This window comes from Mus caroli, unplaced genomic scaffold, assembly GCF_978045245.1.
Source record: "Mus caroli unplaced genomic scaffold, Mus_caroli_1 scaffold_1, whole genome shotgun sequence".
Lineage (NCBI taxonomy): Eukaryota > Metazoa > Chordata > Mammalia > Rodentia > Muridae > Mus > Mus caroli.
In genome coordinates this window covers 1968339-1980762 of record NW_028227256.1, presented here as the reverse complement: position 1 = coordinate 1980762, position 12424 = coordinate 1968339, and the positions used below count along the sequence as shown (strand labels likewise).

Here is a 12424-nt window from a genome sequence, read left to right as displayed (position 1 = left end):
CAAAAAAATAAATACTTTTAAGAACTAGGGATGGGTCCAGGAAATAGTTTGTTTAGTAAGATGCTTATCTTCCTTGCAAGCATGAGGAGTTCAGTTCAATTCTCAGAAACATTAAAAGGAGAAGGAGAAGGAGGAGGAGGAGGAGGAGGAGGAGGAGGAGGAGAAGAAGAAGAAGAAGAAGAAGAAGAAGAAGAAGAAGAAGAAGAAGAAGAAGAAGAAGAAGAAGAAGAAGAAGAAGAAGAGGAGGCTCTGCAGCACAATCTAGGCCTTGGAGGAGCTGTGGTTGTCACCCTCTACAAGATGGGTTTTCCTGAAGCTGCCAGCAGGTTTCAGCTGCTCCCACCAGCTCTGCAGGGGATGGATTCAAGGCAAACCTCGTCTTTAAGGAGATTGAGAAGAAGCTTGAAGAGGAAGGGGAACAGTTCGTGAAGAAAATCGGTGGCATTTTTGCCTTCAAAGTGAAAGATGGCCCTGGCAGCAAAGAAGCTACCTGGGTGGTGGATGTGATGAATGGCAAAGGATCAGTGCTTCCCAATTCAGATAAGAAGGCTGACTGCACAATCACCATGGCCGACTCAGACTTGCTGGCTTTGATGACTGGAAAAATGAACCCTCAGTCGGCCTTCTTTCAAGGGAAACTGAAGATTGCTGGTAACATGGGACTGGCCATGAAACTACAGAACCTTCAGCTTCAGCCAGGCAAAGCTAAGCTGTGAGGAGTCCCTTCGGCAACCTCAGGACATCAAGATGAGATGTGTAGATAGATAGAGATCCACGTCTCGTCGTCAGGACTTAGACTGACACCTCCCGAATAGCATGAGATAGATTTGTTGCTAATTGGGTGTGGTCAATTGTGTTTCCCCGAAGCCGGGAGTACATAGGGCCTCCCAGCCTGCACGCACTGCTGCTTTGAGGATTTGCATTCTACTGTGCTTGATGAAGCTACTATGTCAATGATGGTTTGGGGTAAACTTGAGTTTCAGAATAAAATTCAGAACAGTAAAATCTGAAGACTGTGTAAACAAAGCCCTTGCTTTGCTTAGAAGTATATTTGAGGATCATTGTGTTGGACACTCGGTGTGACATTTCCCCTTGGGGGACTGGAGAAGAAACAGATTTCCATAGTTGACCAGAAATTAGTGCCTCACACTTAATTACCTACATCAGTTTCTCACTAATGTTCTTAAAATAAAATTCTGTACTAAAAGTTTAAAAAAAAAAACTTTAAAAATGTTCATTTCATGCCATCAGAAACAGTTCTTTTCTTCCCAAATAAAATACAAGAATTATGGTCAGAGCTTAAGAGAGAATTTACAGCTGAAGAGAATTGTTTTAAAATATTTTTCAAATGGGCATCTTTTTTTTATTATTATTATTATATGTAAGTACACTGTAGCTGTCTTCAGACACTCCAGAAGAGGGCGTCAGATCTTGTTACAGATGATTGTGAGCCACCATGTGATTGCTGGGATTTGAACTCCGGACCTTCGGAAGAGCAGTCGGGTGCTCTTACCCACTGAGCCATCTCACCAGCCCCCTGGCATCTTTTTAAAAATCATAGTATCAGAGCCATGGATACCATTAATAAAAATAACTGAATAAAGTTTCTTCCAGAGATAGGGGCTTCAAATTATAGTTTCATATTAATAAGTGTATAAACTGAGTCTCACAAATTTCCTTTTTCATTGATTCACTTGATTGTCTACATTTATCTTTCTTCCAAGTTTTTCTAATTCTAATGCTATTTGTTATAATTTAGGTTTGGGATAAATATATGCTTTTGGAAGATTTAAAAAGAAAATTAAAACAGCTCTTCCTGAAAAAAAGAAGAAGAAGAAGAAGAAGAAAACACCAACACAGGGGCTGGAGTGATGGCTCAGTGGTTAGGAGCACTTGCGGTTCTTGTTCTTTCAAAGGACCTGGGTTGGAAGCACACATACATTGGTTGACAAATGTCCACAACTCGCATCAGATGCCCTCTTTGGCTTATGAAAGCAACAGAAACACATGTGAGTATTTGAGGCAGGTGCTCAAGTGGGCATGCATGCATGTGCGTGCGCGCACACACACACACACACAAGCACCTACATAATGTAGATTAAGCACTAATGCATAATATAAATCAATACAGCTTTAAAACCAAAGCCAAAATCCAGGCTAATGTTCGACCAACCCTGCCTCAAAAACAAAAACAAATTTTAAAGGTTAACAGTGGACAACACTCGGAGTTATTCTCCAGCCTCCACATGTACCTGTACATGTGCACTAACACACAAAAGAACTCTTGCTCCCATAGACTGAACGTCATGGTGGCAAACACCTGGAAACACAGCTTTGGGAATGCAGAGGTAAGAGGATCACAAGTTAGGATCAAGCCGGTTTACAGTGAGCTCAGGCAAGCACAGACAATCTCAAACAAACAAAGCTATGCATGTCAAGGCAAGGGAGGGAGAACGAAAGGGAAAAAGAAATTACCCACTAAAAGGAAAACTTAGTTGAAGATCAGGTTAGAACTAGAAGGTTAATTTGAAGGTTATCAAAGGTGGAGGCTGGAAGATATCTGTTAATTCTGGGCCACCCTTGGATACATCAATGAAATAATAATAATAAAAATAAAGTAAGATAATAACTGGGGTGGTGAGATGGCTCAGTGGTTTAAGGAACTTTCTGTCAACACTACAACCTGAATTCAATGAATTCAATCCTCGGGGACCCATGTGATAGGAGGAGAAAACTGACTCCTTTAAAATGTCCACACACACACACTAAACAAATGTAATTAAAAACAAAACAAAACAAAACCTAGCCATCACCTAAAACCATATTACCTGGCATAATCTCCAAAGTTAGGAAAGTGAGTGAGATATGGTTAGTACCTGAAAGGGACAATTAGTCTAGTCCAATGTCTCCATTCATTCATTCATAAGCAAGATCTCACTGTTGCCCCAGTCAGTCTCAAACTCTAGGGGTCAAGAAAACTGCCTGTCTCAACCTCCTGAGTATTTAGCAATGGGCCTAATAACTCATTGAAAAAAAAATCACTTAATGTCTTGGCTACTTTATAAAAATTTACTTTTTTAAAATCAAGTTCTAAAAATTTAAGTTTTATATTTATTTTATGTGTACAAATGTTTTTGCCTGCATGTATGCCTGTGCACCACATATGTGCAACTCCTGTGGAGCCCAGAAAAGGGCTGTTGAGACTGGAGTTACAGAGAGCTGGAAGCCACTAACTATGTGGGTGCTTGGAACTGAACCCGCAGGCTGGTTAAGTGTAGCCTATGCACTGAACCATTAAAGTTTCTGCCAAATAATCACTCAATTAAACACAAGGAAACCCAAGGATTAATAACAGAAAATCCTAAACTAAAGTTAGTGCTGCATAGTCTGGAAAGGGACTGGTGAAGTGTCCACACGGCACACACTGACCCCAAGTTTCTTCTCCAGAACCACAAAAGCAAAATGTGTTTGATAAGCCTCCAAATTAATCTTTGAGCTGTGGCCTCCGCCTTCTTTGATTTTTATCTTTTACGGGATCGTCTGCACTCTGATCTGGGACTCATGTTTCATGTTATTGCTATTTCTCTCAACAGAATTAACTGGTCTTTCTCATCCTGCTCCAAAATTGCACACTGCCTCTGCAAACATTCCACTCCTCTGGTATCCAATTCACATCCAAAGAGCAGTTAACAATTTTAACATGTTCCAGAGACAATCTCAAAGACGAGAAACTCAAGATAAGGGGAAAATTGTGGGTGTTTGTAAGCAGAAAAGCTGATCTCCTTGAGAAAATACTTGTTCCTACAATGTCAGCCTTCTTCAGCATACAACCCTTTGACCAGTAAGTAGCTGCATGACCCCATTTCCTTAGGTACTAACAATGGTACCTACCCAGTATCTCCCAATCCGTGAAGGAAAATAACCTAAAAGAGAATAAGACAAAATAAGCACACACTGGACTGTTACAGCTTTTGTTAAGTTATAAAACCGAATGAAGGACCTAAAAACTTACAACAGAACACTATTCCACAAGCTAATTAATTTCTATACCCCTTCGTTTTAGCACTAAGAGGTCTCACACAGTCGGATAAAAGACAGCTGTCTCTAAAGTCAAGTCACGAAAGTCGAATTTTTTTCATCGCAAAAGTTTCCGGGAGCAAAAGTTAATCTGAGCTCCTGCGGCAGCACAGACACTCCCGCTGCAGGTCGGCTGTTTCAGCACTGGACCTCGGAATTTGCTTCAGGGTGGGGGTGAGAGTGCTAGGCAGGCAGGCGGCGCCCCGCCGGCTCCGATTCCCCGCCCGACCCCGGAGAGCCCGCGGGGCGGCGCGGACGCATCCACGCGCGGCGGCCTGGGTCTCGCTGGTGCCCTAGGCCCGGTCGCTGCCACTCACCGCGGCGGTGGCCTTCCGGGCGGCCGGCACAACGGCGGGCATCGGAGCGGACATGTTGTTGCCGCACATCCACCGGCTGGCGGACAGTGCGTCGGAAGCGGAAGGGAGCTCGGGCTCCCGGCAGCCGAAGGGCGTGCGAGGCGAAAGTCCCAGCCCGCCCCTCCGGGCGCGCGCTCAGGCGCGTGCGCGCCCCCGCGCCGCCCTGCACTGTTCCTCGCGTTCGGCCCCGAGCTCGCGCCCCGATTCGGCCGCGCGTGCGCGTCATAGTGAGCCTTCCCGCACCGAGCAGGAGCAGTGCGGGCCGCTGCTAACCTCTCGCTGTCCATCCACGCCCGCAGGGCCTGGACCAGCGGCAGGTAGCAGGGACCGCTGCTGGGACCGCGGCGAGGCAGGGCGAGCTCTTGCTGTGGTCCCCTGCGTGCTTGACGCTTCACTCCCGATTTCACTTCCCCAGGCAGGTCAACGTCATTAACTAGAGGTCAGGTATTCATTGAAATATAGCTGTTTTGAACACGGGGCAAAATCGCCACCCTTCTGCACAGTACTGAATTTATTGTATATATAGTATGTATACCTGAGGAACGGTTCATGGCAAACATCTAAGGTCAAAATGCCATGACCTTCAGAAGTCTGCAATTCAGTGAGGAAACCAAATATACAGTTTTGACTGGAAAGGAGTTTGTGAACTAAAACTTAAAGACTAAAAGACTTAATTAAATTACACAGGAAAATCTAGGTCCTGAGAGATTTTGGAGTCTTACTCAAAACGGTTTTAAATCAGTCTTGCCCTTGAATATAGATAAGTTTAAACATTCTCAAAAATGTTAAATTGATAATAATCCCCCCCCCCCCCCAAATGGTAGTAATGTGATTCACAAGGCTTATGCCTCTATATATTTTTGCTTTTTCGAGACATGGTTTCTCTGTGTAGCCTTGGCTGTCCTGGAACTCACACTGCAGACCAGGCAGGCCTCAAACTCCTAACTCTACCTCCTGAGTGTGTTTGCCACCACACCCAACAATGCCACTAAATTTAAGTCAAACTGTTAGGTGTTTTCTTTGTGACTTTAAAAGAAAACACAACTGTCTTTAGCTCTCATTATGAACATAAAATGATCCAAGTCACTGTTAAGTAAGTTTCTCTAGGATGAAATATGTAGAATTCCAGGGGCTACCATTATCTCACTAGAGAGGACAAGAATACATCAAGTTGGGGTGCCTGTCATCTGTGTCTTTTCCTATCTCAAAATCTCCAGTTCCTGCAATTTTTCTGGAGTTTTATGTCCTCCAATGAGCTTGTTTCTTCTGTTCTGAATGGTTTCTTTCTTCCCTGGGTAAGGGAATGAAGTAAATATAAAATTTAGAAGAAAAAATAGTTAATTATTCCGATCATGTGATTGTACAAAAGAAAAAGTAAGCCCAGCGGTGGTGGCGCATGCCTTTAATTCCAGCACTTGGGAGGCAGAGGCAGGTGGATTTCTGAGTTCGAGGGCAGCCTAGTCTACAGAGTGAGTTCCAGGACAGCCAGAGCTACACAGAGAAACCCTGCCTCGAAAAACCAAAAAAAAAAAAAAAAAAAAAAAAGAAAGAAAGAAAGAAAAAGTAAAGTGACCAACAAGAAAATTCATCAGTATAACCCATACTAGGTCATAGAAAAGTATTGAGAGTCCAAGAGTCTTTCACAAACTACACAAACACCAATCTCAGTCAGTCAGGGATGCATTATTGAATGTACACCCTAAGACTGATCGATCAGGGCTGTTGCTCAGATTTTAGAGGCTGAGGCTATGACTACGAATATCTTTCTCTGTCAGCTTATAAGCTCATACACAGGTGCAGGGAGTGCCGCCCAGTGGTCAGCGCCAACTCAAGCCATTTTAGACAGAACAGTTCATATTGACCTTTGATTTGATAGGTCCTACATAAAATTTTGTGGAATTTCTTAAGATAACAGACCTCATGCAGAACATATGCTGGTATGTGATCGGCATGACCTTGCTCTGAGTCCAGTTATTTTTCTGTGTCAATGATTAGCTGGCATGTTATAGCAACAATATGAAATAGCTGGCAGGCATGGAACAAAATGGCTATAGCTATGCTGGGGGAGGGGTAGGCCTCAACAAAGAGTATATTTCTAGATATAAGCAAAAGCTGGTTAATTGTGTAACAATACAAAACATCACAATACAGATTTAAAACTATAAGATTTGTAAAACACTCTATTGAATATGTGACCCATCCAGCAGGTCCAGTTATTTGAGGGTCTTGAGGGGACCTTCTCCTAAGAACCAAATGGAGGGTAGAGAGAGACGAGAACCTTGTGCAATGAATGACACACAAAAGCAGTCTGAGTAGCATCAAGGTCTCACTTTCTTCAGAAAGGCTCAAGGCTTAAATGCACAGGCAAAAGGGGAAGTACTTCTCAGCAGGATGGGTGGGGCAGTAGAAATTTTTCTTTTGGCAGCTACACGGGGAAGCAGGAACTTGGTGGTATCAGGGTGTGGTCAGGACATCTGGTGCTGATTTAGGGCTGGAACAATCTGTGGTTGTTCTTGGAGCGGTGTGTCTGTGGCCCGCTTTTGACCCCCTTTTCTTCTTGTGGGGAGAGGCCCAATTCAAAGATCCAGGACAATAGTGTTGTCTTAATAGCTCCCAACAAATATGATTGACAACATGCTGGTCAAGTTGCAGCAAAGTCTATATCTGTGAAATCATGATAATCAAGATCATAAACTCCATCCTCCCACCCTTTCCATTATTACTGTGGGGTTTGTTTTTATTTTGCATAGACTAATACATAAAACTTACCTTCCTAATAATTTAAGAATCTTGGTGTTCTGGTCAAATTAGTTGACTTCACATGCACTGGTTTATTTTTGGTCTAGTGTTTATTTTCCCCTCCATTTCTGTAAAAAAAAAAAAAATTCTTAGGACTTTTGATGATGAGTATCTTGACCCTGTAGGTCTTTTTAGGTAATATAAGCACTTTAATAATATTAATTTTTCAATCCATAACAATAGGATATCTTGGGCTAGAGAGATGGCTCAGTGGTTAAGAGTACTGACTATTCTTCCAGAGGTCCTGAGTTCAATTCCCAGCAACCACATGGTGGCTCACAACCACCTGTAACGAGATCTGATGCCCTCTTCTAGTGTGTCTGAAGAGAGCGGCAGTATACTCAAATAAATAAATAAAAATAAATAAATCTTTTTTAAAAGGAATATATTTCTACGTATGCATTCCTGTCTGCTTTCATTAGCGTTATCAGCATACAGAATTTAATCTTGGGCTATATTGACTTGTATTTTGTTTTTACAGTTTTTGACATTTATTGATTGTATGTGTGCATGCTTGTGCCATGGCACAAATGTGGATGTCAGAAGACAGCTCATGAGATTTGATTCTCTCCTTTCACTGTGTGAGTTCCAAGGCTTGAACTTGGGTTGTAGGCTTGGCAGCAGGAGCCTGTGCCCACTGATCCACCCTGTTTTTGTTTTTGTTTTTCATGCTATCACAAATATTGTTTTAATTTCCCTTTCTGATAGTTGTGAGTGTATATCAATGCGACTAGTTTTTGTATGTTAACTTCATATTTTGCAGATTTACTGAATTTGTTACTTGGTTCAAACAGTTATTTTGATGGAGACTCTCTGGTCTTCTAACAGTGACATTTGCAAACAGAGGTAATTTTACTTTTCATAAGCAAAATGTTAAAATACTAGACCTATATCAAGAAAGGTATTGTTACCTAGGTGAAGAAAAGACAACTGAATAGGAAGGTCCAATATTATATAAATTATCAATTTTCTCAGAATTAATCTACCATGTAATCCCCACTAAAATAACTATACATTTTATGTAATAACAATTACATTTAAAATTTCTGTAAGATGACTTTTAAACTTTATAACCATGAAAGTCACAAAGATGGTAAAATAATCATGTAGAGGTATTCAGATATTTTACAAGAAATAGAAAATCCAGAGACTACAGGTCAGAGTGGCCACATAAGAAGCAACTGTAAGATGTTGTTTAAACATTTCCATGGCAGCTGCTTCCTGTCAGGCTAGGGTGTTTCAAAAACTATATAGGGGTCTCCCTTCAGTGCTGCAGAGTGCCTCTGAACCTCCAACACTCATTTTCAAAGGACTGGCACTGCTGAGATGTTTTGTGATCATAGAGAACATATTCAGGGATCAAAGATACTAGGTATGTGTTAAGTATTAGTGATTATATTGCCAGATAAATGGGCTGAGGTTGTTGAAGTAGAAGAAATAGAGTTTGGTTTTGTTTTATTTTAGGTTTAAAGAGCTTATCCCTGTACTTAGAACCAGATACTGTTGTTTTGTGTTTGAGAATGATTTAGGAAGTATTATAAAGAAAACAGAATCCATGTGGACATTCCAGTTAGGAAGGAAGAGTTTGGAAGTTCTTGATATTGCTATCAATGGAGAGGTTTCACTTAGTTCCATAGGGCATTGTGTATGAAGGCCCTGGAATGATTCCTCAAATCTCTGTGAGAGCAAATGGAGACTGTTATCAAGACCTAGTAATGACGGGTCTTTGTGATGTCTAATCTTAGTTGTCAACTTGACTACATCTGGAATCAGCTAAAACTAGACATAGCGATAAGGGATTTTCTTGGCTGGATAATTTGATCAAGTGGGATGACTCGCCTTAAATCTGGGCCACATCTTCTGGTGGTAAAAAAAGAAAAAAGTAGAATATAGTGGCACATGACTTTAATCTCAGGATTTGAGAGGCAGGTGAACCTCTATGACTTTGAAGCCAATTTGGTCTACATAGTAAGTTCCAACTATTTGGAGCTCTACAGTGAGACCCCATATTGTAAGACAAAATAAACAAACAAAAAGACGGAAGAAGGAGGCTTTTGCTTTTTGCCTGTTTGTCTTCACTCTCACTGACAGGTTCATCTACTCTGCCAATGAGCATTTCTTCACTGGCATTGGGATGTGCTTTTTTTTTTTGATTTTTAATATTTTTATTACATATTTTCCTCAATTACATTTCCAATGCTATCCCAAAAGTCCCCCATAGCGCCCCCCACTTCCCTACCCACCCATTCCCATTCTTTTGGCCCTGGCATTCCCCTATAATGGGGCATATAAAGTTTGCAAGTCCAATGGGCCTCTCTTTCCATTGATGGCCGACTAGGCCATCTTTCGATACATATGCAGCTAGAGACAAGAGCTCCGGGGTTCTGGTTAGTACATCATGTTGTTCCAACAATAGGGTTGCAGATACCTTTAGCTCCTTGGGTACTTTCTCTAGCTTCTCCATTGGGAGCTCTGTGATACATCCAATAGCTGACTCTGAACATCCACTCCTGTGTTTGCTAGGACCCGGCATCGTCTCACAAGAGACAGCTATATTTGGGTCCTTTCAGCAAAATCTTGCTAGTGTATGCAATGGTGACAGCGTTTAGAAGTTGATTATGGGATGGATCCCTGGATACGGCAGTCTCTAAATGGTCCATCCTTTCATCACAGCTACGAACTTTGTCTCTGTAACTCCTTCCCTGGGTGTTTTGTTCCCAATTCTAAGAGGGTTCACAGTGTCCACACTTTGGTCTTCATTCTTCTTGAGTTTCATGCGTTTAGCAAATTGTATCTTATATCTTGGGTATCCTAAGTTTTGGGCTAATATCCACTTATCAGTGAATACATATTGTGTGAGTTCTTTTGTGATTGTGTTACTTCACTCAAGATGATGCCCTCCAGGTCCATCCATTTGGCTAGGAATTTCATAAATTCATTCTTTTTAATAGCTGAGTAGTACTCCATTGTGTAAATGTACCATAATTTCTGTATCCATTCCTCTGTTGAGGGACATCTGGGTTCTTTCCAGCTTCTGGCTATTATAAATAGGGCTGCTATGAACATAGTGGAGCATGTGTCCTTTTTACCGGTTGGGACATCTTCTGGATATATGCCCAGGAGAGGTATTGCTGGATCCTCTGGTAGTACTATGTCCAATTTTCTGAGGATCCGCCAGACTGATTTCCAGAGTGGTTGTACAAGCTTGCAATCCCACCAACAATGGAGGAGTGTTCCTCTTTCTCCACATCCTCGCCAGCATCTGCTGTCACCTGAATTCTTGATCTTAGCCATTCTGACTGGTGTGAGGTGGAATCTCAGGGTTGTTTTGATTTGCATTTCCCTGATGATTAAGGATGTTGAACATTTTTTCAGGTGTTTCTCTGCCATTCGGTATTCCTCAGGTGAGAATTCTTTGTTCAGTTCTGAGCCCCATTTTTTAATGGGGTTATTTGACTTTCTGGAGTCCACCTTCTTGAGTTCTTTATATATATTGGATATTAGTCCCTTATCTGATTTAGGATAGGTGAAGATCCTTTCCCAATCTGTTGGTGGTTTTTTTGTCTTATTGATGGTGTCTTTAGCCTTGCAGAAGCTTTGTAGTTTCATGAGGTCCCACTTGTCAATTCTCGCTCTTACAGCACAAGCCATTACTGTTCTATTCAGGAATTTTTCCCCTGTGCCCATATCTTCAAGGCTTTTCCCCACTTTCTCCTCTATAAGTTTCAGTGTCTCTGGTTTTATGTGAAGTTCCTTGATCCACTTAGACTTGACCTTAGTACAAGGAGATAGGAATGGATCGATTCGCATTCTTCTACATGTTAACAACCAGTTGTGCCAGCACCATTTGTTGAAAATGCTGTCTTTCTTCCACTGGATGTTTTTAGCTCCCTTGTCGAAGATCAAGTGACCATAGGTGTGTGGGTTCATTTCTGGGTCTTCAATTCTATTCCATTGGTCTATTTGTCTGTCACTATACCAGTACCATGCAGTTTTTATCACAATTGCTCTGTAGTAGAGCTTTAGGTCTGGCATGGTGATTCCACCAGAGGTTCTTTTATCCTTGAGAAGAGTTTTTGCTATCCTAGGTTTTTTGTTATTCCAGATGAATTTGCAGATTGCACTTTCTAATTCGTTGAAGAATTGATTTGGAATTTTGATGGGGATTGCATTGAATCTGTAGATTGCTTTTGGCAAGATAGCCATTTTTACAATGTTGATCCTGCCAATCCATGAGCATGGGAGGTCTTTCCATCTTCTGAGATCTTCTATAATTTCTTTCTTCAGAGACTTGAAGTTTTTATCATACAGATCTTTCACTTCCTTAGTTAGAGTCACGCCAAGATATTTTATATTATTTGTGACTATTGAGAAGGGTGTTGTTTCCCTAATTTCTTTCTCAGCCTGTTTATTCTTTGTGTAGAGAAAGGCCATTGATTTGTTTGAGTTAATTTTATATCCAGCTACTTCACCGAAGCTGTTTATCAGGCTTAGGAGTTCTCTGGTGGAATTTTTAGGGTCACTTATATATACTATCATATCATCTGCAAAAAGTGATATTTTGACTTCATCTTTTCCAATTTGTATCCCTTTGATCTCCTTTTGTTGTCGAATTGCTCTGGCTAGGACTTCAAGTACAATGTTGAATAGGTATGGAGAAAGTGGACAGCCTTGTCTAGTCCCTGATTTTAGAGGGATTGCTTCAAGCTTCTGACCATTTACTTTGATGTTGGCTACTGGTTTGCTGTAGATTGCTTTTATCATGTTTAGGTATGGGCCTTGAATTCCTGATCTTTCCAAGACTTTTATCATGAATGGGTGTTGGATCTTGTCAAATGCTTTTTCCGCATCTAACGAGATGACCATGTGGTTTTTGTCTTTGAGTTTGTATATATACTGGATTACGTTGATGGATTTCCGTATATTGAACCATCCCTGCATCCCTGGGATGAAACCTACTTGGTCAGGATGGATGATTGTTTTGATGTGTTCTTGGATTCGGTTAGCAAGAACTTTATTGAGGATTTTTGCATCAATATTCATAAGGGATATTGGTCTGAAGTTTTCTATCTTTGTTGGGTCTTTTTGTGGTTTAGGTATCAGAGTAATTGTGGCTTCATAGAATGAGTTGGGTAGAGTACCTTCTGTTTTTATTTTGTGGAATAGTTTGTGAAGAACTGGGATTAGATCTT

At 41.3% G+C, this 12424-nt stretch overlaps 1 protein-coding gene and 1 pseudogene across 1 annotated transcript in view; one reads left to right on the top strand and one right to left on the bottom strand.

Moving 5' to 3' along the window:
• Lypla1 (lysophospholipase 1) overlaps positions 1-4575 on the bottom strand; it is a 33184-nt gene extending 28609 nt beyond the window's left edge. The window contains exons 1-2 of the mRNA XM_021157375.3: positions 4395-4575; positions 3892-3923 (exon numbers count right to left, since the gene is read on the bottom strand). Coding sequence (XP_021013034.1) covers positions 3892-3923; positions 4395-4463 — 101 coding nt within the window. The 5' untranslated portion in view covers positions 4464-4575. The remainder of the gene's footprint in view (positions 1-3891; positions 3924-4394) is intronic.
• Positions 262-1005, top strand: LOC110290725 (sterol carrier protein 2 pseudogene; annotated as a pseudogene).
• Positions 4576-12424: the final 7849 nt, after the last annotated feature.